The sequence below is a fragment of the Canis aureus genome, chromosome 7 (genome assembly GCF_053574225.1).
Source record: "Canis aureus isolate CA01 chromosome 7, VMU_Caureus_v.1.0, whole genome shotgun sequence".
NCBI lineage: Eukaryota > Metazoa > Chordata > Mammalia > Carnivora > Canidae > Canis > Canis aureus.
Genome location: NC_135617.1, coordinates 66,613,684 through 66,641,303, shown reverse-complemented (window position 1 = coordinate 66,641,303; position 27,620 = coordinate 66,613,684). Strand labels below are relative to the sequence as shown.

Here is a 27,620-nt window from a genome sequence, read left to right as displayed (position 1 = left end):
AAAACGAGTTTTCTTTGTAATTGGGATATACCCAAAGAGCTTCCAATGACTCAGGAGGTCCCCTAACAGGCTGTCTGGCAGGATCAATGTTTGGTTCCCCATATCCTTGGATCTGTCTGTAAAGGATTTGTTCCTCAACTGCCAAGAGGTCTATAATAAGGGTTAGTGGAGACACAGATTCAGCTTCTCTGAGCCCACTGAAAATTCCCTTCTCCAGAAAGCTAGTAAGTAAGCTCTTCCAATTGATAATTTAAAAGTGCACACACAGGGACGCCTGGGTAGCTCAGTGGTTCAACATCTGCCTTCAGCTCAGGGGGTGATCCCAGGGTCCTGGATTTGAGTCCTGCATCAGGCCCCCTGCAGGGACCCTGCTTCTCCCTCTGCCTATGTCTCTGCTTCTCTGTGTGTGTCTCATGAATAAATAAATAAAATCTTAAAAAAAAAAAAAAAAAAAGTACACAAGCAGATTGTTCACCTTTACCAAACTGCTGCCTCTCTACCAATACTTCCCAAAACCTGTGATCTACCTCATTGAGGCCTTTGATTATCAGGCCTCCCTGATCAGCCTCTAGGACTCAGGAAGACAGGGATGTCTTAAAATCTCTAGGAGCCAAGGGCAGGCTGCCTTAAGATGGACCGCTCTGGCATGAAGATTATTTGGAGCTGAAGGCAGTTGAGATCCTATGGCTCAGGAGAAACTGTTGCCCCTTTTTTTAATTACGTAGAAAAATCTATATTAGGGGTCTTTCCCAGAATAAGGCTTAGTACCAGAGATAAATTTTATTTGAAGTGACCCATTTGTATCCTAGGGAAAACATCTAATTTACCAAACACCTCTCTTCTTATTTGCTCTGTGAATTATACATTCCTTTCCTCCAAAGTTTCAGACCCCTACCCCTTTCTCCTTAGTTCAGGATGACATATAGACTTTATTTTGCCTGGCTGCCTTTGAAATTTCTGTGTCTGTATGGATTCCCTGTATATATGCTATTAAATCTGATTTTTTTTCCTGTTAATCTGTCCCATGTCAATTAGATTCTTATTTTTTTTATTTTTTTTTATTTTTTTTATTTTTTTTATTTTTTTTATTTTTATTTATTTATGAGAGTCACAGAGAGAGAGAGAGAGGCAGAGACACAGGCAGAGGGAGAAGCAGGCTCCATGCACCGGGAGCCCGATGTGGGATTCGATCCCGGATCTCCAGGATCGCGCCCTGGGCCAAAGGCAGGCGCTAAACCGCTGCGCCACCCAGGGATCCCTCAATTAGATTCTTAATCTAGCTACAAGGCCCCTTGAAGGGGACAGGGATTCTTGCTTCCTGACAAACCCTGAACACCCTCCTGAGCTAATCTGATCAGACCAGTGAACTGTGCAGACCTGAGTCCTTCCTCCCTTCGCCTTGAGATTGGGACAGAGATCTAAAGCTGATTTGTGGGTAATTGCCACTAGTCTCTCTAAAGGGACTCTCCAATTAAGATGATCAGAGCGGCCAATGAGCCCATTCAGCAAGTGGAGGCACAAGGACCCAACAAATCAGGTGCCAAGAGAGATTCTCCTGTGCCCTTCCCTGCAGCTTCCCCAGCAACATAGATGGCATTACCTGGGGGAGCCGCCCACCGTGTCACCTGCTGAAAGTCCGAGGACCCCAGAGGGTGAGGTACTATCTGGGTTGCCAAAATTTGTTACCCAAAGTTGGGTTCCCTTCTCAGTGGGTGTGAAGCTCAGAGACACGACCGAGACAAAGAGTGGAAAAAGGAAGGGTTTTCCATGCAACAAGTGGGGAGAACACGGGGAATGTTCCCCAAAGCAGTGTCTGCAGAATTGGAGAGGTTTTAAGCTAAGGGTGCATGCATATTCATGAAGGGGCTTGCACAAAAGGGAATTCAGCAGAGTACTGAGGCAGAGTCATCCTAAATTGACAGGTCCTCGCTGATGGAAGACACCGGAAGGGCAAGATTAGCATCATCAAAGAGGGCCATTTCTGCCCCATTAGAGTCCCAGTGAGGCCTGAGACAGCTGTGCTCCGTCAGGAATTTGTCTGCACCAGGAAGCCAGCAGCCCAGGGGAGGTCTGGGCCCAGTGCCCAACCCTGGGGAGGCCAAGGGTTCCTGGCCGCAGGCTTTGGGCATTGGCTGAGCTTGGTATTTCAGGAGGGGAGGAAGCCTCTGTGGAGCTGCAAAGAGCTGGGGCCTGGTTAATATTTGGTGTCAGCTAGGCAGCCAGGCCCTCCTCTTTGGGGTAATACGTTGTAGTCCTCGCCTTGGGGATGACACCCTCTTCTCAGAGCCCCTCAGCACCCATTCCCAGAGCCATGAAACACCTATCACCACCACCAGATTAGCAGATTCCATTCAGTCCCTGTTGAGGCACCTGGGAACCTCCTGCCTCTTTCCATCTATTCAAAACAGCCACCATTTACCAAGTGCCAAGTGTTTGGCATCCGTTTTATTGAATCACCCCAGCAATTCTGAGGTCAGGCGTCAGGATCTCATTTTACATACAAACAAAGTCAAGTCCGAGGGGTAAATGATTCTGCCCAGCTAGTGAATGAGCTTACCAGCCTGGATGGGTCCGACCTGCTTCTGCCTCTGAACCCCCTTGACCTGCTCTTTCTCTCTTCCCCTGTGCTCAGTTGGCCAATCTGGCCTCTCGGACTGGCCTCCCCGGTCTCCCTCTGGGTGTCCACCTGTGACTCCCTGCTCTGCTCTCTCCTTCCTGATCATGGGAGTCAAGTGTTGAGTAAAGTGTTGAGCTCACCATTCTTATTTTTAGGTGAGTTCAATCATTCAAATGTCTTTTTTTTTTTTTCCTAACTGAAAAATACCCAAAACAAATTAAATTACTTCTACTTGCTATTAGGAAAAATCTGTTCAGCCCCGGTTTATATGGTGCCCCGTCTTAGCTGGGCTTGGAGAATCCCCAAAGGACGAAGACCTGGGCCCTGTCCTGAAGATGGGACCCAGAGGCACAAAGATAACTCACTGTCCAAAGAAGGTGGGCTTCCCAGAGTGGTCTGAAGTGCAGGTCCAATGGGTTCCAGGTGAGTGAGGCCTGTGTCCTCAGGAACTCAGGCCTGCCAGCCCACAGGAGCAAGGTGGCCCTTCTGTGGGGGCTCCCCTCCCTGGGGACACCACACACACCCCACCATCTGGGGAAGACTGAGGAGAGGGGTCCTTGAAACTGCTACAGAAGTATCATTTTTGAGGAAGAGGTGACAGGAAGAAGGTGTTAGGGCCCAGGATTTGGGGGCAATGGGAGGCAAAGGCAGGGGGCTACTCCATAAACTGAGAAAGTGCCAGGCACTGTATAAGTGTGGGCGGCATAGAATGAGAGAGGATTCCAGTCTCCTGAGCCCCTGCCACAGAAGCTCCTTAATGACGCTGGCGGTTGACCTTTGGGTGGAGCCATTCCCCACTCATCTACTTCCCAACAGCACTGGACAGAGGGCCATGGGTAGACTGGCTCAGGTGGTCCATGGCAAACTACAAGTCTCACATCCCTTGTTCAGGGCTGAAGAAAAGGAGAAGCAAGATAAGGTAAACCAGAAGAAGCAATACTTTGATTCAGGACAAAGGGGTAGAGGGAAGCATGTTTGCAGCTGCCCACACCACAGTCCTGAAAACCAGGACGGCAGTTTGCACGTGAGCTGGAGGCCTGGGGTACGGGGGAAGAGGCATAAATGGAGTGAGTGTGAGGGAAGGAGGCCTGGCATATTCTTCTCTATGATCCCCTAAGTCAGAACTGTCTATTTTCAGCATTTTGAGCAGGCTGGCTTCCACTCTTCGACATGGTTCTCTGATGCTCTCTGAGGCCCTTGTCTGTCCTTTAAAAGGATCTGTGTTTTTCTCACCAACTGCTACTCCTGCTCTGGAGCCACTGCCATGGAATGAAAGTAAACTTTAGCTACTGCTCTATCAAGTGGCTGGGACTGTAAAAGCCAGGCTTCTATGAAGGGGTCGGGGTGTTCCAGTCAATGCCAGTGACCTTTTGTTTCCATGCAAACGAAGAATGTGCCAACCCAGCCTGACACCAGGATCCTAAGAAAAGAGCAAGCTGAGCTACAATGGTGAGAACGAGAACTAAAAGATAGTATCCAAAATATGAGAAAAGGCTTTGTGCCCAAAGGCGGGAGACTCACAGTTGTCTCTAAGTCCCCCAGTTGTTAGTAGCCTGATGTCTGACCTTGGGGACTGGCTGAGGAAGCTATACACAGCCCTTCTCTGTGCATATGGTGCAAACTCCATGAGTGGTTGTTATAAAACACAGAGCAAGTTGGAGAAAGTATTCACAATAAAATATCTGGGGAACAAAAGTCAGGAGCCAACCTGGTACGGGTGCTATTGTTGCACTAAGGAAAGAAGGGTGACACTTGGGTGGCTCAGTGGTTGAATGTCTGCCTTTGGCTCGGGTCATGATCCCAGGATCCTGGGATTGAGTCCTGCATCGGGATCCCCTCAGGGAGCCTGCTTCTCCCTCTGCCTATGTCTCTGCCTTTCTCTGTGTGTCTCTCATGAATAAATAAATAAAATCTTAAAAAAAAAAAAAAAAGAAAGAAAGAAGAGGGAAACATACTAAACTGTGCTTCTCAAACTATCAGAGGTGAAGGGCCAGTTTATTTCCCTAATATTTCCAGTCCATCACAAACCAACAGTTTGGTAAAATACCATAAACATAAATGACAAATACATGTCTATCAAAGGATGTGTATTTTAAAAAACCCTCAAGGGGTGCAGGGGTGGCACAATGGGTTGAGTTTCAACTCTTGGTTTTGGCTCAGGTCATGATCTCAGGGTCATGGGATCAAGTTCCATGTTGAGATCCTAGCTCAGCAGGGAGTCTGCTTAGGACTCTCTCTCTCTCAAATAAATAAATAAGTCTTAAAAAATAAACAAATAAAAACTCTCAAAATTCAGCAGTGAGAAAACAAAACAAAACAAAACAAAACAATCCAACTAGAAATGGGCATTAGACACGAATAGACCCTTTACCAAAGAGGATGGCAGGGAAGCACATAAAATCATGTTCACTCTCCTTCTCCACTGGGAAATACAAATGAAAACCTCATGAGGCCTCACCACATACTATTAGAAGGCCTGTGGTGGGTTCCGGGGGCTGCACGACAAATCACCACAAATCGGTGGCTTCAAGCAACAGAAATGTATTTTCTCAGTTCCAGAAGCTAGACATCTGAGATCAAAGTGTTGGCCGGGTCCAAGGAGGGAGCAAGGCTACGAAAGAATTCTTCCTTCCTTTTCCAGCCCCATGTGGCTGCTAGCAATCCTCATGTTCCTTGGCTTGTAGCTGTGTCACTACACACTAGCTGTCCCATGGCCTTCTTGGAAGCACAGCAGTCACTGGATTTCAGGCACACCTTAATCCCAGATGACTTCTCCTTAATTCAATTACATCTGCATAAACTCACACCCACAGGTATCCAGGGTTAGGACTTGAACATATCTTTTTGGAGAACGCAATTCAACCCACAATAGTGGCTAGAATAAAAAAACAGAGTTAGGGACGTCTGGGTGGCTCAGTGGTTGAATGTCTGCCTTGGGCTCAGGGCGTGATCCTGGTCCTGGGATCGAGTCCCACATTGGGATCCCTGCAGGGAGTCTTCGGGATCCCCGCAGGGAGTCTGCTTCTCCCTCTGCCTGGGACTCTGCCTCTCTCTGTGTCTCTCATGAATAAATAAATAAAATATTAAAAAAAAAAGAAGAATTAACCACAAATGCTGACAAGAACGGGAGGAACTGGATCCTTCATTCGCTGCAACTGGAGAAGTTTGAAAGTTTTATAAAACTAAATACGTACTTACCCTAAATCTCAGCCATCACAGTCTATTGCATTTATCTCAGAGAAATGACAACTCATATTCACACAAAAATCTGTACGTGATGTTCATTGCAGCTTTATTCATAGTAAACAAAACATGGAAACAATCCAAATGCCTTTCAGCCAGTGAAAGGTTAAGCAAACTCTATACATCTCTATCATGGAATACTGCTCAGCCATAGGAAGGAGTGAGCTATTGGTACATGTAACGCCTGGCTGCATCTCCAGGGCATTTATGCTCAGTGAAAAAGCCAATCTCAAAAGGATACATGCTGTAGGACTCCATTTAAGGAATTTTTTAAGGATCTTATTTTTGGGGTGCCTAGGTGGCTCAGTCAGTTAAGCATCTGCCTTCGGCTCAGGTCATGATCCCAGGGTCCTGGGATCTAGCCCCTGCTAGCCCCGCTGAGCAGGGAGCCTGCTTCTCCCTCTCCCTCTCCCTTCTGTCCCTGTTTATGCTCTCTATCAAATAAATATAAAATCTTATTTTTATTTATCTGAGAGAGAGAGAGAATGAGAGAGAGAGAGAGAGAGAGCATGAGAAAGGAAAGAGGGAGAAGCAGAATCCCCAGCGAGCAGGGAATCCCAATGTGGGGCTCGATCCCCATCCCAGGACCCTGGGATCATGACCTGCTGAAGGCAGGCCCTTAACTGACTGAGCGAACCAGGTGTCCCCATTTACATAAATTCTTAAAACAATAAAACTATAGTTATGGGGAACAAAATAGTGGTTGCCAGAGACAGTGTTGGGGTAGGGTGCGTGACTTTAAAGGGGTAGAAACAGAGAGCTGCTTCAAGTTCTGTGCCTTGTTTGTGGTGAGGACGATCATCTGAGGTCAAACTGCACAGAACGAATGACACACACAGCTGTATATATGCATACACACATACATGGCTGAGGAAATCTGACTAAAATCTGTAATTAGTTAATAGTACCGTACCAACATCAATTTCCTGATTTTTGTATTGTGCCATGGTTATAGAAGATGTCACCGTGAGGAAAAACGAGGCAAAGGATTCATGGAAGGTTGTGTTATTTTTGTGTCTTTCTGTGAGTTTATGATTATTTCAAAATCAAAAGTTAAAAAATTAGTTATTAGGAAAGTGAGATGAAAAGCAGATAAACTGGGGCACCTGGGTGGCTCAGTAGTTGAGCATCTGCCTTTGGCTCAGGGCGTGATCCACGGGTCCCGGGATTGAGTCCCACATTGGGCTCCCTGAATGGAGCCTGCTTCTCCCTCTGCCTGTGTCTCTGCCTCTCTCTGTGTGTCTCTCATGAATAAATAAATAAACCTTAAAAACAAAAAAAGCAGATAAACAAAACTCAAAGCCCAATTTGTAGATCACAGATTACACAGATGTAGAACAAGTATGCTGGCTTGCTGCAGGAGTTTCTCAATGCTCACTCTTGTTTTCTGCACCTCGGGCTGAGGGGTAGTCACGAACATCTGGCAGAGTGGCATCAGGCCACGGACCACACTTGGAGGAGCACCTGCTCAGAGATAAGAAGAAAATACTAGAGGTGGATTTTTTTTTTTCCCCAAAGAGGCCTAATTTTTTTGCAGTGAAGATATATTTTGCTATTAGAAATGAAACTTGATTTGAAGTATGGATTGAGGGACGCCTGGGTGGCTCAGTGGTTGAGTGTCTGCCTTGGGCTTGGGTCGTGATCCTGGAGTCCCGGAATCAAGTCTTGCATCAGGCTCTTGCATGGAGCCTGCTTCTCCCTGTGTATCTCTTCTTTGCCTGTGTATCTCTCTGTCTCTCATGAATAAATTTTAAAAATCATTAAAATATAATAATAAACTATAGATTGATAACACCATAATAATAAAGAAATCCTAATAAATGCACATTTATATAAAATTGCATTTAGAAATAAATTATATATACATTTATATTAATTAAATGAAATTTTAAAATAATTAAAATATTTATTTCCTCCCCAATCCTGGTTTATAGATAAAAAACACAGTTGATGGAAACCACACAATCCTCCATATGCCTGATTTTGTTCCCTCTCCCTCCAGGTCTCCTTCCCTATTGCCTTCTCTTTACTGCACCTCCTGATCTCCCTGACCTCCCGGCCTCTCTCTCTCTGGGCTTCTGGCCTGCAAACCACCAGGTCCCCACTGTGTACCCGCCCCCCCCCCCCCCACCAGTATCAGGGTCATTCCCTCTCTGAGCAGATCCTTGCGTGCGGTGTTAATGAGACCCACCTTGGAGCTGTCGTATGGGGAGTAAATGAGATCACCCACGTGGCAAGGGCTCTGAGAACCACTTGGGAATGAGCGCGTACAGAGCGGGCCCTTTTGGCAGCCTGTCCTTGTCCCCAGACTTGGAGGCTAGCTCTGGTCCACCTCTTAGTCTTTGTTCCCATCTAACCCCGTCCCTCTCAAAAAAACCAGGCTCCTCCTTCTCTGGCCCCTCTACCCCGGACTCACAGGAGCAACCCAGCCCCTCAGAGTTAGGCCTGTGCCTCCCCTTCCAGCTGCCCAGGGTTAAAGCAAAACGAAGCCACTGTATTTTTTTTCTTTGCTGCAACTTGAGGTCCTGTTCATTCACTCCCACCTGTAATAACAAGAATGATAATAAAAATGAATACATTCACACTGGCTAAGTCAGTGAGCACTTAGAAGGGCCAGGCACTATCCCAAGCCCTAACCCATGTATTAACTCATTTAATGCCCACAACCATCCTATGGGGTGGGTTCTGTTCTAAACCCAATTTACATGGGGATCCCTGGGTGGCTCAGAGGTTTAGCGCTGCCTTTGGCCCAGGGTGTGATCCTAGAGTCCTGGGATCGAGTCCCACATCGGGCTCCCTGCATACAGCCTGCTTCTCCCTCTGCCTGTGTCTCTGCCTCTCTCTCTCTCTCTCTGTGTCTCATGAATAAATAAAATCTTAAAAAAAAATAAAATAAACCCAATTTACAGATGAGGAAACTGAGGCCAAAGAGCAGAGAAATAACTTGCCAGAGGCCACCCAGCTTGAAAGCCCCACACTCTAATCTGCAATGCTATCCATGTTTCCTGCTAGGTCTCCTGTTCTGTGACAGGGGGAACCGGGTCTACATGTTCCAGCTCAGCACCTGGCACAGTGGAGGCTCCGTGATTACTTGTTGAATGAATGAATGAGGTGCGAGTGAATGCTGCCCATCATACTGAGCCTACAAAGCTGTTCTTCTCTGCTGTTAAGGGGCAAGGCAGAGGCCTGGGGGTGGCCACACAGGGCACCCTGAGCACCTGCCTGCTTCTGCCCGAGAGGCATCTGAGAACCTTATCCTTCCCACTTCCATCCAGCACCTCCCAGGCTGGCTCTTGAGCACTTTACTCCCTGGGAAGTATTCTTCTGAGTTTCCTTCTTTCTTTCTTTCTTTCCTTTTTTTTTTTTTTTTTTTAAGATTTTATTTATTTATTCATGAGGGACATACACAGAGGCAGAGACACAGGCAGAGGGAGAAGCAGGCTCTCTGCGGGGAGCCCGATGCGGGACTCGATCCTAGGACTCCAGGATCACGCCCTGAGTGAAAGGCAGACGCTCAACCACTGAGCCACCCAGGGATCCCTAAGTCTCCTTATTTCTATTTCAAGCTCAAGCTGCTGTCTGGCACTTGCTACTTTTTTCTGTCCCTAGAGGAAAGATACCCCATCTTGCAGTTTCATCAGCTAAACACGCTGGAAGAGCTGCCCCCTTGAGGGCTTAGCCATTGTGAATCTGGTGGCTCCTACCCTTCTCTCCTACACTGGAACTTTACCCAGTAGCTTTCTCTCCTCCCCACAGACTCACATTCTCTCTCCGACTATACTCCACTCTCCCTCCTAAATTACACCTGCTCCCCACCCAAAAATAAATAAATAAATTACACCTGCTCCCTTTTCCAGCTACCTATTTATTTCCTTCATCATCTTAAATATAGTTATTTGAAAGGTTTCCAGATTGTTCTATTATCTCAAATTTGAGAGACAGAAATCCTCCCATTTGTGTTGTATACTGCTGCTCACAGGAGCTTAGTTCCTCATGTGTTTCAGAATTTTTGATTGTGCACTAAACCTGAGGATTGTTTTCCCTCGTGGATGGTCCAAGTGGCCTGGGTTGTGAAAGCTCCCTCCAGACATGATTTTAACTTACTCTTGCTGAGCTTACTCCCGCCACCACCACCACCACTACTACTCCATATCCATCTCACTCTGGACCAGTTTAAGAATTCCCAAGTTTTGGGTGGCTCAGTCGGTTAAGTGTCTGCCTTCGGCTCAGGTCATGATCTCAGGGTCCTGGGATCAAGCCCCACATCAGGCTCCCTGCTCAGTGGAGAGCCTGCTTCTCTCTTTCTCTCTCTTCCCCTGCCCCTCCCCCTACTCTCTCTCTCTCTCACTCTCTCAAATAAATAAATAAATAAATAAATAAATAAATAAATAAATAAAATCTTAAAAAAGAATTTCCAAGTTTTTTTTCCCCAAGTTTTGTTTTGTTTTGTTTGTGGTAAAATATATGTACCATAAAATTTATTATCCTACCCATTTCTTAAAAAAGACTTCATTTATTTTTTCATTAGAGACAGAGAGAGGCAGAGACACAGGCAGAGGGAGAAGCAGAGAAGCAGACTCCATGCAGGAAGCCTGATGCGGGACTCGATCCCAGGACTCCAGGATCACACCCTGGGCCAACAGCAGGCATTAAGCCGCTGAGCCATCCAGGGATCCCCTATCTTACCCATTTTTATGTATATAGTTCAGTGGCATTAAGTACCTTCCCATTGTTGTGCAACTATCATCACATCCAGTTCCAGGATTTTTCCATCCTCCCAAACTGAAACTGTACCCATTAAAAAATGACTCTTGGGCACCTGAGTGGTTCAGTCAGTCAAGCATCTGCCTTTGGCTCAGGTCATAATCCTGGGATCCTGGGATGGAGCCCCACATCCAGCCTCCTGCTCAGTGAGGAGTCTGCTTTTCCCTCTGTCCCTCCCCCACCCCCACTTGTGCATGTGTGCGCTTGCTCACTCTCTCTCTAATACATAAAATCTTTTAAAAAGAAGACTCTTCATTTTCCTCTCCTCCAGCCCCTGGATACTACCATTCTACTTCTGTTTCTATGATTCTTACTACTCTATGTCCCTCATATAAGTGGAATCATACAATTTTTATCCTTTTGTATCTGACTTGCTTCACTTAGCAGAATGTCTTCAAGGTTCATCTATGTTGTAGCAGATGACAGGATTCCCTTCCTTTTTAAGACTGAATAATATGTAATTGTATACATCTACCATTCACTGATGGGCATTTGGGTCATTTCCACCTTTCAGCTATTGCAAATAGTGCTGCTATGAACATTGGTGCTCCACCATCTGTTTGAATCTCTGCTTTAAATTCTTTTGGATATATATCCAGAAGTGGACTTGTTGGATCAAAACGTAATTCTGTTTAGTTTTTCTGAGTAACCACCATACTGTCTTCCACAGTGGCTGTACCACTTTACATTGCCATCAGCAAGGCCCAAGGGTGCTAATTTCACTATTTCTTTGTCAACAGTCACTATTTTGGGGGGAGTGTTGTTGTTGTTGTTGTTGTTGTTATCATAGCCATCCTAATGGGTGTGAAGGGATATCTCATTGTGGTTTTGATTTGCATTTCCCTAATGACTGGTGACACTGAGCATCTTTTTACATGCTTTTTGGTATATCTTCTCTGGAAGGATATCAAGTCCTTTGTCCATTTTTTAATCATGTTGTTTTGTTCTTGAATATAGGAGTTCTTTATATATTAATCCCTTATCAGATATATGATTTGATAATATTTTCCCCCATTCCATGGGTTTCCTTTCTGCTCCATTGATTTCATCCTTTGAATGAAATTCATCTATATTTTATTTTGTTGCCTATATTTTGGTGTCACATCGAAAAAATCCTTGACAAATCCAATGTCATGAAGCTCTTCCCCTATGTTTTCTTCTCTTGTCTTATAGCTTTAGCTCTTATGCACAGGTCTTTGATCTGAGTTGATACAGTGCAAAGTAAGGGTCCAACTTCATTCTTATGCATGTGGATATCCAGTTTTCCCAGCACAATTTGTTGAAAAGACTGCCCTTTCCCCATTAAACGATCTTGATTTGACACCCTTCTCAAAAATAATTTGATCATATACGTAAGAGTTTATTACTGGGATCTGTAGTCTATTCCATTGGTCTATATGTCTGTCTGTGTGTCAATGCCACACTGTTTTGATTACTGTAGCTTTGAAGTCACTTTTAAAATCAGGAAATGTGAAACCTCCAACTTTGTTTCTTTTTCAAGGTTGTTTTGGCTACTTGGAGTCCTTTGAGATTCATATGATTTTTTGGGATGGATTTTTTTTTCTTACTGCAAAAAACCATCACTGGGGTTTTGATAGGGATTGCATTGACTCTGTAGATTGCTTTCGGTAGTATTAAGACTTCTAATCCATGAACATGGGATGTCTTTTCATTTATTTCCTATCTTCTTTAATTTCTTTCAGCAATGTTTTATAGTTTTTTTTAAAAAAGATTTTATTTACTTATTCATGAGAGACACAGAGAGAGAGGCAGAGACACAGGCAGAGGGAGAAGCAGGCTCCATGCAGAGAGCCTGATGTGGGACTCAATCCCAGGTCTCCAGGATCACACCCTTGGCTGAAGGCGGTGCTAAACCGCTGAGCCACGGGGGCTGCCCCTATAGTTTTAAATGTATAAGTTTTTTGCCTCCTTGGTTAAGTTCACTCCTAAGTATTTTATTATTTGTATTGCTATTGTATACAGAATTATTTTCTTAATTTCTTTTTGGGGTTATTCATTGTTAGGATATAGAAATACCACTTGTGTGTTGATTTCATATCTTACAACTTTGCTGGATTTTAAAATTAGTTCTACACAATAGGTGTGTGTGTGTGTGTGTGTGTGTGTGTGTGAGTGATCCAAGCTGTCTTTGTCTCTGCTTTTGTTTTAACCCAGAGATGTGAGCAGAAATGGGTTTTCTTCCAAAGCCAATGAGCAGGCTTTTTCTAGGTCCCCATTCACTAAGAGTACAGGCTTTAAGGATCCCAGCTAAACTCAATAGTACTAGTTCCAGACTCCTGACCCATGAAGGGCCAAGACCTTGGTCCCTGCCCTGCATGGTCATTAGTGCAAGTGCTTGACCACTGGGCCTATTTCCCCTCTAATACCCTCCCCTCCAAGCTCCTACTGCATCAACTCACCCTTCCCTCTGCTTTTCTGCTCTCTCGATTTCAAAAACAGACACATTCAATTTTCTAGATATTCAGAGCAGGAAAGGTTCCAGCATCCCACTTCTAAACAAGCACCTCAAGTACATGCATTCACAAAGGGTACGCAGAAGCCAATATTTTAACCATAGTGAAAAGCCCTATTCCAGGATACAACTAGAGTGGGAAACACCCCATCTCTTCTCCTGTGAGCAAGAGTCCTGCCTCCTCACGGGGCTGAGAGCTGGCCAAGGCCATGCCATGTGGGTAGTTCCTGTCTACTGCTACTCAGTGCCAGGTACCATACTGGGTGTCTTACATACATTTGATCTCATTTAATCTTCCTTCCAGCACCATGAGGTAGGTACTATTATTGCCACCGATCTGATTAAGAAAACTGCCAAAAACATAGCCAGCAAAGGAGCAGAACCAGGATTCAAGTTTTGGCTGGCCCATCTTTTTTACAAAATACATCTTGTCTTCCTCTGTCCTCCCATAAGCCAACTACAGCTTCTTTATCCTGCCCAGTCCTCAGGGGCAGGGTCCACGTGGTTCCCGTCCTCTTACTTGTCCTCAGCACCCAGTGGGTGTGACCTGGGTTACTATATTTTGCCCCTGAGGACCTGTCCACCACTCGGGAGGACTGCAGAACACACACAGCACTTGGCCTGAGCCCCCGTTACCAAGAGAAAGAAGGCTTTTGCCAAGGACTCTGAGGGGAGATAAATGCTGGGAGCGAACTCAACTCTGGTCAGGACCCAAGCACCCAGCCCTCCTGGAGACATTGTGTGAGCTGGGCCAGGCCTGCAGACAGCCCCTCCCGCCGCCCCAGCCAGGGTGGTGCTTGTGTGGGAAGGACTTTAAATCCAGCTGCCAGACCCCTGGCCGGGAGAGGCTGAGAGGACTGGCCACCATGCACAGCTCCTGTGATCTGCTGCTGCTGCTGCTGCTGCTGGCGGCCACCGTGGGCCCTGCTGGCGCCCTCACAGAAGATGAGAAACGTGCAATGGTGGAGCTGCACAACCTCTACCGGTCCCAGGCATCCCCACCTGCGGCTGATATGCTGCAAATGGTAAGTGTGGCCAGGGACACTCACCTGCCAGGACTGAGGGGTGCTGGGGCCAGGCCCCCCAATCCCTCCCACCCCTGAGTTGAAGCTACCTCAGAGACTCATGTCTCTGGTCAGTGACAGAGACATATTATATAATTCACAGGTCCCCAGAAGTAGTCCCATTAAACAGATCAGGAAACTGAGGCTCAGAGGGACTTGCTGGTCCCTCAGGGGCTTTCAAGTCCCTCAGCTGGTAGAGCCAGGCCTGAGACACCCAGATTCCCACTCCAGTGACCCCTTCCTAAAATCCAGGTGCCCGTGATAGGGGGAACACAAGTTCCTAACACCTGGGTGAAAACAGTCTGGTCTTTCAGATGCCTTCCAAGTCAATGAGAAGAGGAAACGCAGGCAGCAGGATGGGTCCCACCCAGCACTAGGGTAGGAGGGATGTACTAAGGAGGTGGGTGAGAACAGGAGCCAGCAGCGGAGAGGGCTCTGCATCACACAGTTCACATTCTGTCTCGGTCACACCGCAAGACCTGCGATTTGGGGTGACTCCTTTAACCTAATAAGGACCATCAGTTTCTCATCTTCTTCATTAGAGCTACCTATATATCAACATGGACACTGAATCTCACAGATATAACACTGATAGGGGTGGGGAAGGAAATCTCAATATATATATACAGTAGGGCATATTTACATAAGGTTTAAAAATGTAAAAAAAATACTATTGTATACTGGTGGGGACACATGCAGATGTAGTAAACACACAGGGACATGCCTATAGATGATGGAAACCAGATTTGGGATGGAAAGCCAGATTTGGGGTGGTGGTTACCTCTGTCGAAAGGGAGAATTATTTGATGGTAGAATTAGGGGCAAGATGTTAATGCTTAAGATGAAAAGAGATAAAGTCGGAAATTCACCTCCTTCCTGCTCTCCCTGAGGACCAAGCAGGCCCATCCTCTCTGGCCACCCTCAGGTGCTCTGGAAGGTTCATGAGCAATGTCCAGGGACCCCATAGCTCATGCCTCAGAGCAAGTTCACACCTGGGAAACAGAGCAGTGAGCCTGAGGGTCTGGGGACTGGAGTTCTTATTCCATCTGGCAAAGCTTTGTCCAGCTTTGTTCCATCTGGCAAAGTACTAGGGGTGGGTCCTTTACCTTCAAAGGCTTCCATTTCCTGACCTATCTCTTGAGACTAATGATCCCTACCTTCAGGGTCAGACAGGATGACAAAGATCCAGGAAGTCCCCTAGAAATGCACACAGCTCAACCAGGAACTACAGACAAAAGATAAGCTCTGCCAGTAGCTCCCTGATTGAGGCTTGGAACCCACTTAGCCTTAGTTTCCCCATTTGTAGATCCCTGATGCCCTACAGATTTGTTGGCTGAGGCTGGGGGCTAATCACCCAGGAGCTGCTCTGTGGACAGAGGTGGACCTTGGTGGAGGGACAACATTCTGGGAAGCAGTTTGGATATTCAGGGGTTATGCTGCTGTCTGGTGGGAAGTGATGGGAGGAGGTCAGGGGCTGGGACACCAGGATAAATTTGGAACAAGGCTCAGGCTCAATCTCAGGAATGGTAAATGCTGAAACTCTGGAGCCAGATGGCTTCTCTCAAATCTTAATTCTGCCATTTATTAGCTCTGTGACCTTGGCTAAGTTACTTAACTTCTCTGTGCCTCAGCTTCCTCATCTGTAAATTGAAGATGATGACAACATAGCAACTCCCCTGTAGGATGGTTGGGAGGACTGAATGAATATGTAGAAAGCGCTTAGAACATGTGTGACACATAGTAAGTGCTCAGTAAGTATGTGATTAACAAAAGAGGGAACGGGTCCAGGGTGAGGCAGGTGGCAGTTCTCGTGGACTCTTTTCTCTCTTGTAGTTTCCACATCTAATTGTCACCACTTTTACCTCCCAGAAGGTTCGATCTTCCTTGACTCCTACTCCCACATCCTGCTCCCTTGGTACAACCCTGGTCCAGTCTTTCAAGACTTCTCTCAAGACTCCTAGAAGAGCCTCTACCTGCTTCGCCAGGCTCTGGCCTCCGTTGCCAGAATGAATAATCCAACACATGGTCTTGACCTTGTTCAGTACCTTTCAACAGCTCCCAATGGCTCCTGACTGCCTCGGGATAAAGCACCAGCTCCTGAGAAGGCTCTGTGTGTCCGGGGCCCTGCTTACACCGCCAGCTTCCTCTCCTGCTCCGTTTCTCCCTCAGTTACCTCAACAGCTTATCCTTCCCCAGCTAAGATGGTGTTTCTCACCTCTACACCTTTGCTCATGCTATGGCTTCTGTCCAGGATGTCCTCCCCTCTCCACCTGACCAATGCCTCAGTTCTAACCCTTAGCTTAGTGTCTCCTTCCCACCCTCAGGTTGGGCTAAATGACCCTCCTTGGTGCCTCTTCATGACCCATTGCGAGTCTGTCATTTACCATGTGGTAGCCCAATCGTTTATGACAATGTGAACTTGGGCTTCACCTCCAGGCTGGCACAGGGCCCCCAGACTGTTGCATGAGTGAATGAGTAAATGAATGAATAGACTTGTTTTCAGATGGTGACCATGTGGCCAGTGTGGGTGGATGCCAGGACTCAAAAATCCACAGGGGTCTCGGGAAGACTGAGAAGCCTTGAGACCCATAGGAATGACTCTACTGGTGAGATTCCACACATCCAGGCAGAATAGGAATCACAGCCAGCCTCCGTAGGGAGACCACTTAAAACAGAGCCAGTCATCAACAGCTGACAAATGTCTACTGAGCACCTGCTATGCGCCAGCACTGTGCCAGACACTGGGGCCACATCACTGTCTTACCCTGAAGGAGCTGACTATTCAGTCTGAGGTCCCGCAGGTCATCCCAGAAACCCTGATCCCGGTCCCCTACACCCTGCCACTTCTCACTCCCCAGCTCCCCTTACTGCCAGAGTTTGAGACAACCTCAGGGACCAGTGATTTGGGACAAAAACACCCAGGGAAGGAAAGGGATTCACCCATAGTCACAAAATGGGGCTGTCCCAGCCCTGTGTTTCATCCCCACCCCAGGCAGCTGCTCCTGAGAGCCTTGTGTGGGTGAGGAGCCACACAATCCCCTCCTCTCAGGGTCACCCAAGCTCTTGGCACTTTATAGGCTGTCTGGCTCCCACAGCTGGCTGGGCCCCCAGAGGGTGGAGCAAGAGTTGCCGCCAGGCATCCATTTCTAGGAGAGGCCAAGGACAAAGTTTAATGGGATCCAGACCTTTCTCCTCAATCCTTTGTTAATCGCTCTTTCCACCCACACTGGGCCTGTCCTCCCAGCCAGGGACACAGAGAACCTCAGGGGTCCCTTAACCTAAAATGCCCCCTCCAGCTGCCTCACCTCAGGTCCCCCCCCGGGAGAACGGTGCTTTTGGGATCTGATAGCTCCTGGAGACACCAAAGTTCTGAAAATAGGCCTCTCAGTGAGGGTCACATGGAGACGCTTAATAGGTTGACAAGGGTTGAGAGCACTTGGGAGGGAAGTCTGGAGCTGGTAAAGCCATGGAGGCTGGGCAACCCCAAGGGGAGAGTGGGACCTGAGAGGGGAGTGCTGACCCCCTCTTACTTATGATGCCTGGGTAAGAGGGTGGAGGGTGGTGGAATAAATAATGCAGCCCTTGAACACCTTACTGGACATCCTGTGGTCTTCAGAGCAGTCGGGCAGCCGTGGGAGGTAAGCAGGGCACAGCCGTCCTCCGTTCACATAGAAGGATATTAATATTAATTAATAATAACACCATTACAAACATCAACTCACTTATTCTTCCCAAAGCCCCATGCAAGTTTAGGAAGATGAGGCAATCTGTCTGAAACCACATAGCTGGTAAATGGTCCCAAGTTTGGCTAACTCCATGGCCCGGCGAGGCAGCCTCCCACCTCCCCACAGAGGCCCACCAGGAGCACAGAACTGTTCCTGGTCACGGCCTGGGTCACCCCGAGGGAGGGGAGGGCTCCGCCTGCAGAGGCCCCCAGGACACCTCCAACCTTCTTCTCTGACCCCAGAGTTGTGGGCATCCCCACGTCCCCCCCCCGCTGCCTCCACGGAGCCCAAGGCGTTCCTCACCTTCCTCCTCGACCCGCCCCGCAGAGGTGGAACGAGGAGCTGGCCGCCTTCGCCAAGGCCTACGCGAAGCAGTGCGTGTGGGGCCACAACAAGGAGCGCGGGAGGCGCGGCGAAAACCTGTTCGCCATCACGGGCCACGGCTTGGACGTGCCGCTGGCCATGGAGGAGTGGCACCACGAGCGCGAGCACTACAACCTCAGCGCCGCCACCTGCGACCAGGGCCAGATGTGCGGCCACTACACGCAGGTGCGAGGCCCCAGAGCCCTGGGCGGGGCTACATGGCGAGGGGCGGGGCCGTATGAGCAGGGGGCGGGGCCGGGGGCGGGGCGGAGGGGCGGGGGGCGGGGGGCGGGGCGGAGGGCCGGGCGTGGGGGGGGCCCGCCTCTCCCTCCCCAGGACTCTAAGCCCGCAAGACCCTCCGTAGAAGTCTTTCCACGGTGCGCATGTGTTGTGCAGGCCTCTGAGGAAGTCTGCTTCTCGGACTCAGCCCAAACCATCTCCAGTTAACTCTTGAAGAACCACGATCGTCTGAAAACCTAGGTGGCCTTCTGGGCCTCCTCGTACAGAGGGGACCTAAGTGAGGTGTCGCAGAGCCAGTTTCGGGGGCCGTAATTATTGTCCCGGGCAATCCTGGCCGACCTCTGAGCGGTCCCGTCCTCTGGCCCAGGTCCGGCAGGGCTTCTGGCTTCTCTCACTGTCCCTCTTTTGTCATCTCTCATGGCGTCTGGGGTGCTGCTTCTAATCAGCCAGGGACCGATGAGCAAGCACCACTGCGTGTGTTTAACCTTCTTCCTCTTTTACAAACTATGTGTGAGGGCGCCTGGGTGGCTGAGTGGCTTAAGGGTCTGCCTCTGCTCAGGTCATGGTGCCAGGGCCCTGGGATCCAGTCCTGGCATCAAAGCTCTCTGCTCAGTGGGGAGTCTGCTTGTCCCTGTCCCTCTACCCCTCCCTCCTGCGCATGCTCTCTCTCTCTCTCTCAAATAAATAAAAATCTTAAAAAAAAAAAAAAGGCAACAAAACCATGTGTAAAATAAGAACAAATGGTCACTGTATAAAGGTTTCAGGGAGACCTTGAGAGCATTTCCTTCCCTTCCCAGCCACTTTTTGCTTATGTAAGTGTTCTCACTGCATTTTGAACGTTTGCATTTCCAGATAACAGATGTTGGGTGCAAGTGTGTATGGGTGTGTAGGGGAATTAACATTAGTGTTATTGAATTCATGTTCTTCTCCACCCAGTGCTTATTGTTCAAACAGTAGCATGACAATTCTCTTACAAAAAGAAAAGGAAGCTCAACCTTCTTCCCCCTCATATTCACCAATTCCACTTTCCAGTGCTTTTTTTGAGTGGTATTTTTAGTGCTAATCTTTCAAGAATAAAATCCCAACATCACCCACCCAGATGAAGAAGTTGTGAGGGCCCAGTAGCCCTCCCTATCCTCTTCCCTCTGTACCCTGCCACATCTCACTTTACCCCCCTACCCCTAACACACACACACACACACACATGCACACACACATTTCCTCCTGCTACGATTGCTGTAAGTGCCCAGCAGGAGTGGGTCTGGCCCACTCCCACCCCAGTGTTCTCCAGGGCTGAGTGCACATGTACTCTGGGGGCATTTCTGCCTATGAGATGCTCACCACTGCTGTCCTCAGCTAACTTAAACAGAAAAACCACCAGTCCTGGGGGCTATCTGCAGAATTAATAACCAGAGTCAGATCTCACAACAAAAACTAGCCTCTGTTTGAGTGTCTCCTAAACAGACCAGGGCCTGCAAATAGCAAGGGGAGGCTGCTGATCTCAGCCCATGGTGGTGCACAAAGATTGTTTGGACTTCTAAAATTTTACACTTAAGACAGAATTCCTTCTAGCAGCTAGGAGACCCAGACTTAGAGCAGAACAGATCCTCACAAGCACTCACTTGTGCTTTGGGGAGGAATTTCTACATCCAAGATGGCTCTTTCCGTTCTCTTTCTTGGATTTTGTTTGTTGCTGATATCTAAGATTCTCCCATTTGAGATTCATTCCTTTGGGATATACTCCTTGTTTAAAGTGCACAGGAAGTTGCAAAGAAAAAAACACACAGGAGGAGTTCATGAGGGTATATACAAAATGAAGTTTTTTCAGAGAAAGCCCTGGTGAAACAGTGTATGTGGTTCAGGACAAATTCCTACAAAACTCCCTGTTTAGAGTTTTATCCTGAAGCTGTGTGTCCTTAGAGACTTGGATCTGACAGGTTGTAGAGATCTTCTTCTCCTCATCCATAGAAGACTGGTGTAGACAGACACTAGCTACTGGCATCCCACCCAGGCTAAATTGTTGGGTTTGCCCTTCTTCAGGTGGTCTGGGCCAAGACAGAGAGGATTGGCTGTGGCTCCCATTTCTGTGAGAAGCTCCAGGGTGTCGAGGAGACCAACATCCATTTGCTGGTTTGCAACTATGAGCCTCCGTGAGTGCCCAGGGAGCCGCTGGGATAGAGGATGGGCAGAGCCAAGGGGACGGTTGAGTTGGGCAGCCTAAGAATGTGGGAGGGGGCCAATTTGGGCCTATACCCCATACCCTTGGGGGAGCTGTGAGGGCACTGGTGGGAACCCAGCAAGCTAGTGGGAGAAAGTAAGACCCGGGGTACTTCAGGCCTAGGTGTGTGTATGAGGGATAGGGACTCAGGTTTGCAGGGACCGCCCTGGCCCCCAGCATCATCCTCGCCTCCCACAGGGGGAACGTGAAGGGAAAGAAACCCTACGAGGAAGGCACTCCGTGTTCCCTCTGTCCATCCGGCTACCGCTGCGAGAGCTCCCTCTGCGGTGAGTTGGCCTGGGGTGGGGAGAAGCAGGAAGGGGCGGCCAGGGATGGGGCTGGGTGGTCCTAGAGCCTCGGTGGAGTCCCCAGCGGTGCCCGGGCAGGACACCACCTCCGGGGACCTGGGGACCGTGGTGGGCCCGCCCTATCGGGCTTCCAGAGCCCACTTTGCCTGCCTTGCAGTCACTTCGGCGCCCTGTCATTCAAAGTGACTGGATTTCAGCTCTCCCAGGGGAGGGTGGAGGACAGGAGGGGGGTGGGCTCCTGAGCTTGAGTTCGAGGAAAGGGTCCCCGAGGTGGCGGTGCCTATGGTGGGCGTGGCCAGGGCGACGCATTAGGGACACACAGCTAGCTGGAGAGTCCCCTGAACAAGTGGTTGTGTGAGTGCGGAGAGAGGCAGAGTTGGACACGGAGGTGGATGGAGCGGACACTGTTATAAAGCTAAAATAAAATAAACCTTACTATCAATGAAGGACAGATTCGCTGGAGAGCGTGTGTGTGTGAGAGAGAGATCACAGGACATTTGGTCGCTCACCGTGACTGTGGTGGGGCAGGGATGTGGGGTCCTGCCACAGCACTAACGCGGGCCTGGTTTCTTGTCAGAACCCGTCGCGGGCCGGGAAGAGGCTCAGGATTTGCCTGGCCTGGTAACCGAGGCCCCATCCTCCCTGGCAACTGAAGCTTCAGGCTCTGGCAAAAGCCGTATCCCTTCTTCCCTGGCAACAGAAACTCCAGCCTCCTTGGTAACAGAGGCCTCAGGCTCCCTGGAAACCAAGGCTCTACCTGCTGCAGAAACCAAGGCCCCATCTTCCGTAGCAACGGAGGAGCCCCCCTCCACCGCAAGGGAGGCTCCACCTTCCTTAACGACTGAGACCCCTTCCTTGTTGGTGTCTCACAGCCTGTTCTCCTTGGATGAGGGGCCAGCTACCTCCCCCAAATCAACCCATGAGCCCATCTCCAAATTGGCAGACAAAGAGGCCAGCAGGACAAGAATGCCTTCCAAGAGCCCAGAGAGTTCTCCACACCCCAAGATGTTCTTGAGAGGGACACGGGAGCCACTACCCCAGTCCCAGAAGGTGGGCAAGGCTGAGGCAAAGTTATCTCCTTCCAGTGAGGTCTTGGCTTCAGTTTTTCCAGGCCAGGACAAGACAGGTGAGCTGCTGGCCACATGGGACCACATGGGGCACACCTCCTCCAAGTCCCTGTCCAACTCCCCCAATACCTCTGCCAGCGCTAAAGCCACACGTACCCTGGCCCTGCAGTCATCGCTGCCAGGTAAGGCCTGTAGTGTTGGTCCCACCTTCCCTCCTTGTCTCCAGAATGTCAGCACCCAGCCCCCAGCATAGGTTATGCGCACAGCAGGGCATGCACCCTCTGAGTAAGAGCTTCCTCCCCGGCTGCTGGACCCCACTTGCACCCCTGGCAGGGAGGGTGGGAGGTCAGGCATAGCCTTGTCCAGGCTGAGACAAAGCCTCTCCCTCCCCACAGGTGCAGAGGGCCCTGAAAAACCTAGCATCAAGTCAGGGCTGAACCAGGGCCCTGGTCATATCTGGGGCCCCCTTCTGGGACTGCTGCTACTGCTTCCCCTCGTGCTGGCTGGAATCTTCTGAAGGGGTCACCACTCAAAGGCAAGGCCTGTGGGGAGACCCTGGCCTTATGCCCACACTGCATTGTCTTTCTCCAAGTAAGAGGCCACAGTTTCCTGGGCAGGTCCTGCTCTGTGGCCCAGTAGCCCCCCTTGACCCCAGCTTCCGGCCGGACTCCAGGCAAGTGACCTGTGCCCCAGGAGGCCTCTATAAGCCCGACTCCTGGCACTGGCTCAGGAGTGCCTCTGTCCCTATGGAGGTCCACCCCTCAGCTAGCTGCAGATTGTTCTGAGCAGTGATCCTGTGGCTGCTTGTGCTCATCCTCCAGTGTCCTGGTGGCCATGGTTCTGCTCTTCCAGGAACGGATCTCAGCGCTTCCCAGAAACCCCTTGACCCCTCCTAGGTCCCTGGCTTCTTCCTTCAGCCATCTGAGTCTGGGGCTATTCCCAGGAATACCTCCTGCCTTCCCAGGCTGAAGAGGTCAGCAGTCCTCCTGCCATCTCCCCCACACTGCCCCTCACCCCACAAACAAGATGCTTCTTGGCTGAAGGTGCTCTGAAAGGGAAAGGCTGCAGGACACCTGCCTCATCCTCAAACACCTTGGGGGCATGAGGCCTGGCTGGCTATGAGCTCAGGGTGCCAGCCTGCGCACCTCCTGCCCCTCCAGTCTTAATCTTAGGGTGTAGGTGGAGATTCAGGGGAGATCCCTGCCTACCTGGATGGACTGCCACTGCAGATAGGGGGCTCTCCCTGAGTGCCCCTTCCCCCTACTTGCAGATGTAGCTGGGGAGGTGGAGTTGTGAAGGGCAGATGAAGGACAAGCTCATCTGAATGGGGTTCCATGATAGGCAGAGACCGGGAAGGGAAGCCTCCCCCCTCCCCCCGCCCCCGGACTCCCGAATAAAAGCCTGTGTAAGAGTACCGAGTGTCTGTGCTTATGCGGGGCGGAGGGCGAAGGAGGGTCTCTGAGAGTCCTGAAGAGGCTCCCCTCCCAGGCCCCAGCACCTGTCCCCTCCCCACCCCACACCATCTAGTCCTTTGGGGGCACCTTTCTTTTCCTTTCTATAACCTGGACCCCTCCCCAACTCTTTTTTTTTTAAGATTTTATTTATTTATTCATGAGAGACACAGAGGAGAGAGAAAGAAAGGCAGAGACACAGGCCGAGGGAGAAGCAGGCTCCATGCAGGGAGCCCGATGCAGGACCCAATCCCAGGACCCCAGGATCACGCCCTGGGCTGAAGGCAGACGCTAAATCGCTGAGCCACCCAGGTATCCCCCCGCCCCCTAACTCAAACTTTCAGGTGGCCAGCAGGAAGGAGGAAGGGCCCAGGGCTGACCCAGCCAGCTCCAGGAGTCACTGGCCGAGGCTAGTTGGGTTTTAGACCAAGTCAGGGAGTGGCTACAGCCTCTTTACGGGGTGCTGCGGCTCGGGCCCATCTGGTACACAAGGTCAAAAGGCTTTGCCAGCCCTGGGTGCTTTGAGGAATGCTGAAAAAGGCTTCTGGAGTCCCAGGCACACTCCCCCAGGGGAGCACAACTGGATTGTGCAGTGCTGCAGGGGAGGAAAGTGTGTGTGTGTGTGTGTGTGTGTGTGTGTGTGTGTGTGTGGCTAGCAGCAGCAAGTAACGGAGGACGGCTTGGGACCCAGATGGGGCTGGTGGGGAGGGTCAGAGCGACTGTCTACAGGCCAAAGCTGGAGCGGGAGCAGTTAAACAGGAAGCATGCAAGTCAGACCGTGTGCTAATGTGTGTGTGTGTGTGTGATACAATGTATTAAGACATAATATAAATTCAGATGTAACTCATATAAAATCCACCCAGTTAAAGTGTACCACCCAATGGTTTTTAGTATATTCACAGGGTGGTGCAACCATCAGCACAATTTTAGAACATTCTCGTCATGCCAAAAAGAAACCCTATTCCATTAGCAGCCACTCCCCATCCCCCCACCACCCCAAGCCCTGAGAAACCACTAACCCAGTGTCTCTATGGGTTTGTCTATTCTGATATTTTGTATCAACAGAATCATACAATAAGTGGTGGCCTCTTCTGTCTGGCTTCTTTCACTCAGCATAATCTTCTCCAGATTTATCCATGTTGTAGTGTGTGACGGTACCTCATTCCTTTTTATTACCAATGTCCCCTTGTATAGAATACATTTTATTTATCCATTTGTCAACTGGTGGACATTTGGGTTGTTTGCACTTGTTGGCCATTATGAATGATGCTGCTATAAACATTCATGTTAAAAGTTTCTGTGCAGGCATATGTTTTCATTTCTCTTGGGTATATACCTAGGGGCAGGATCATATAGTAACTGCGGATCATTCGGTCACTCTATGCTTAACATTTTTTAGGAACTGCCAACGTGCTTTCCAAAGTGGCCGCACCATTGTACATTCACACCAGCAATGTACAAAGGTTTTTGTCTCTCTACATCTTCACCAACATTCATTATGCCTTTTTAAAATATAGCCATTCTAGTGAGTGTATAGTATCATCTCATTGTGCTTTTGATTTTTATTTCCTTGATGGCTAATGATGCCAAGCACATCTTTCCATGTGCTTATTGGCCTTCGGTCTATAGAGAGGTCTCTTTGAGTTTTCTGCCCATTTTTTACCTGGGATATTCATCTTATTATTGAGTTGTAGGAATTCTTTATATAGTTTATATGCAAGTCCCTTCCCTAATCAGATATATAATTTTAAAATATTTTCTCTCATTCTGTGAATTTTTTCAATTTTTCTTTAGGATGTCTTCTGAACACAAGTCTTTAATTTTGGTGATATTCAATTTATTTGTTTTGTTGCTGTGCTTTTTGGTGTTATATCTAAGAAACCACTGCCTAATCCAAAGTCACAAAGATTTATGTGGGGTTTTTTAAAGATAATTTATTTATTCAGGAGCGTGCGCGCGCACACATGCGCGCAAGAGAGAGAGAGAGAGAGAGAGAGAGAGGCAGAGACACAGGCAGAGACACAGGCAGAGGGAGAAGCAGGCTCCATGCAGGGACCCCGACATGAGACTCGATCCCGGGCCCCAGGATCAGGCCCTGAGCCGAAGGCGGCGCTAAACCGCTGAGCCACCCGGGCTGCCCTACGTGTTTTTTTTTTCTAAGAGTTCTATAGTTTCAGTTCTATTTAAGCCTTTGATCCATCTTTAGTTGATATTTGTTATGTGGTGTGAGGTGGGTCCAACTTCATTCTTACACATGTGAATATCCAGTTGTCCAAGCGCTTTTCGTTGAAGGTGATTCTTCCTCCATTCAGTTTTTTCATTGCCTTTATCCAAAATCAATGGACTTTAAATGTGAATGTTTATTTCTGGATTTTCAATCCTGTCCCGCTGATCTGTAGGTCTACCTTATGCCAGTACCACACCATCTTTTTTTTTTCTCCAAATATTATTCATTTGAGAGACAGTATGAATGAGAGAGAGCACAAGTGGGGTGAGGGGCAGAGGGAGAAGCAGACTTTGTGCTGAGCAGAGAGCCTGATGCAGGGCTTGATCCCAGGACCCCAAGGTCATGATCTGAGTTGAAGGCACAAGCTTAACCAAACAAGCCACCCAGGTGCCCTTAGTGCCACACATACCATCTTGATTACCATAGCTATGTAGTTAAGTTTTGAAATTATGAAGTGTGAGTCCTCCAATTTTGTTCCTTTTTTTTTTAAATTAAGATTTTATTTATTTGAGAGAGAGGGAGAAGCTGACACCCTGCTGAGCAGACAGCCTAACTGGGGGGTTGGGGGAGCTCCATCCCAGGACCCTGAGATCTCAACCTGAGCTGAAGGTAGATGCTTAACTGATGGTGCCACCCAGGTGTCCTGGTTCTTCTTTTTTCAAGATTGTTTAGGCTATTTTGGATCCCCTGAATTCCCATTTGGAATTTAATGTCAGCTTGTCAAATTTCTGCAAAGCTGGCTGAGATTTTGATAGGGATTGTGTAATCTTCCATATAAATCTTCCAATCCATGAACATGGCTTGTCTTTCCATTTATTTATTTACTTTTGTTTAGCAATGTTTGTAGTTTTCAAAGTGTAAACTGTATGATTTTTTAAAAATTTGTCCATATTTTATTATTTTTGATGCTGTTATGTGAAATTGCTTTATTAATTTCATTCTCACTTTGTACAACTGTGAGTGTAAAGAAATATGATTATGTATCAATTTTATATCTTGTACCCTTGCAGAATTCATTTATTAGTTATAAAAGTATTTTTAGTGGATTCTTTAGGATTTTTTTCCCTAAAGATTTTATTTAAAAAGATTTTTTTTGAGAGAGAGAGCCAGGGAGCACACAGGCAGCAGGGAGGGACAGAGGGAGAGGGAGAAGCAGACACCATGCTGAGTGCGGAGCGTGACACAGGGCTCTCTGATCCCAGGACTCTGGAATCATGACCCGAACTGAAGGCAGATACTTAACCAACTGAGCCACACAGGTGCCCCAGGATTTTCTAAATCCAAGATCCTGTCATCTACAGAGATAGTTTTACTTCTTCCTTTCTAACCCAGATAACTTTTATTTTCTTGCCTGATTGCCCTGTATGGACCCTCTAGTACAATGCTGAGTCATGGCAAGAGAAGACACACTTGTCTTGCTCCTGATCTTAGGGGGTAAACATCAGGTTTTTTATCAGTCAGTCTAACATTAATTACTTAATGTTAGGGTTTTCATAGATGCCATTTATCAGGGTGGGCAAGTTATATTCTTAGGTTTTTGTCATAAGGGGTGTTGAATTTTGTCAAATACTTTTTGTGTCTATTGAGATGGTCATATGCTTTTCTTTCATACTCTATGTATAGAGGGTGTTACAGTATTTTTCAGATGACCTAGCTTGTATTCCTGAGCGCAGGGGTCCTTCCCTTCTTGGGCTTGTTTTCTCAAGCTAGCCCCAGGTACTATGAGGTAGTCAAGGGAGGTAGCCTCTGAGCAGAGCAGGCCTATGTAAGGACAAACCCAACTTTCCTTGTTTGGGGATAGGCTCTACCTGCCTCCTACAAAAGCAAAAGTATCTGTGGCCAGCCCTCAGGAAACCTGTC

General features: G+C 48.4%; 1 protein-coding gene across 2 annotated transcripts; it reads left to right on the top strand.

The window, feature by feature from the left end:
* Window positions 1–13,707: 13,707 nt before the first annotated feature.
* PI16 (peptidase inhibitor 16) lies at window positions 13,708–23,496 on the top strand. 2 transcript variants are annotated; one of them, XM_077904229.1, is made up of 6 exons: window positions 13,708–14,122; window positions 18,214–18,435; window positions 20,530–20,639; window positions 20,906–20,994; window positions 21,593–22,141; window positions 22,478–23,496. In XM_077904229.1, exons 1-6 carry the CDS (start codon window positions 13,964–13,966, stop codon window positions 22,597–22,599), a joined length of 1,251 nt encoding a protein of 416 aa, XP_077760355.1. In that variant the 5' UTR covers window positions 13,708–13,963; the 3' UTR covers window positions 22,600–23,496. The 2 variants fall into 2 exon arrangements, with proteins under 2 accessions (XP_077760355.1, XP_077760354.1); XM_077904228.1 differs by having other exon boundaries at window positions 13,907–14,122; window positions 21,593–22,264.
* Window positions 23,497–27,620: the final 4,124 nt, after the last annotated feature.

Excerpts from the sequence above, each read along its gene's own strand:
- PI16 (XM_077904228.1), top strand. The coding sequence starts at position 13,964 with ATGCACAGCTCCTGTGATCTGCTGCTGCTGCTGCTGCTGCTGGCGGCC. Across the intron at positions 20,640-20,905 it reads GTTTGCAACTATGAGCCTCC|GGGGAACGTGAAGGGAAAGA; the intron begins GTGAGTGCCCAG and ends CGCCTCCCACAG. Across the intron at positions 20,995-21,592 it reads CTGCGAGAGCTCCCTCTGCG|AACCCGTCGCGGGCCGGGAA; the intron begins GTGAGTTGGCCT and ends GTTTCTTGTCAG.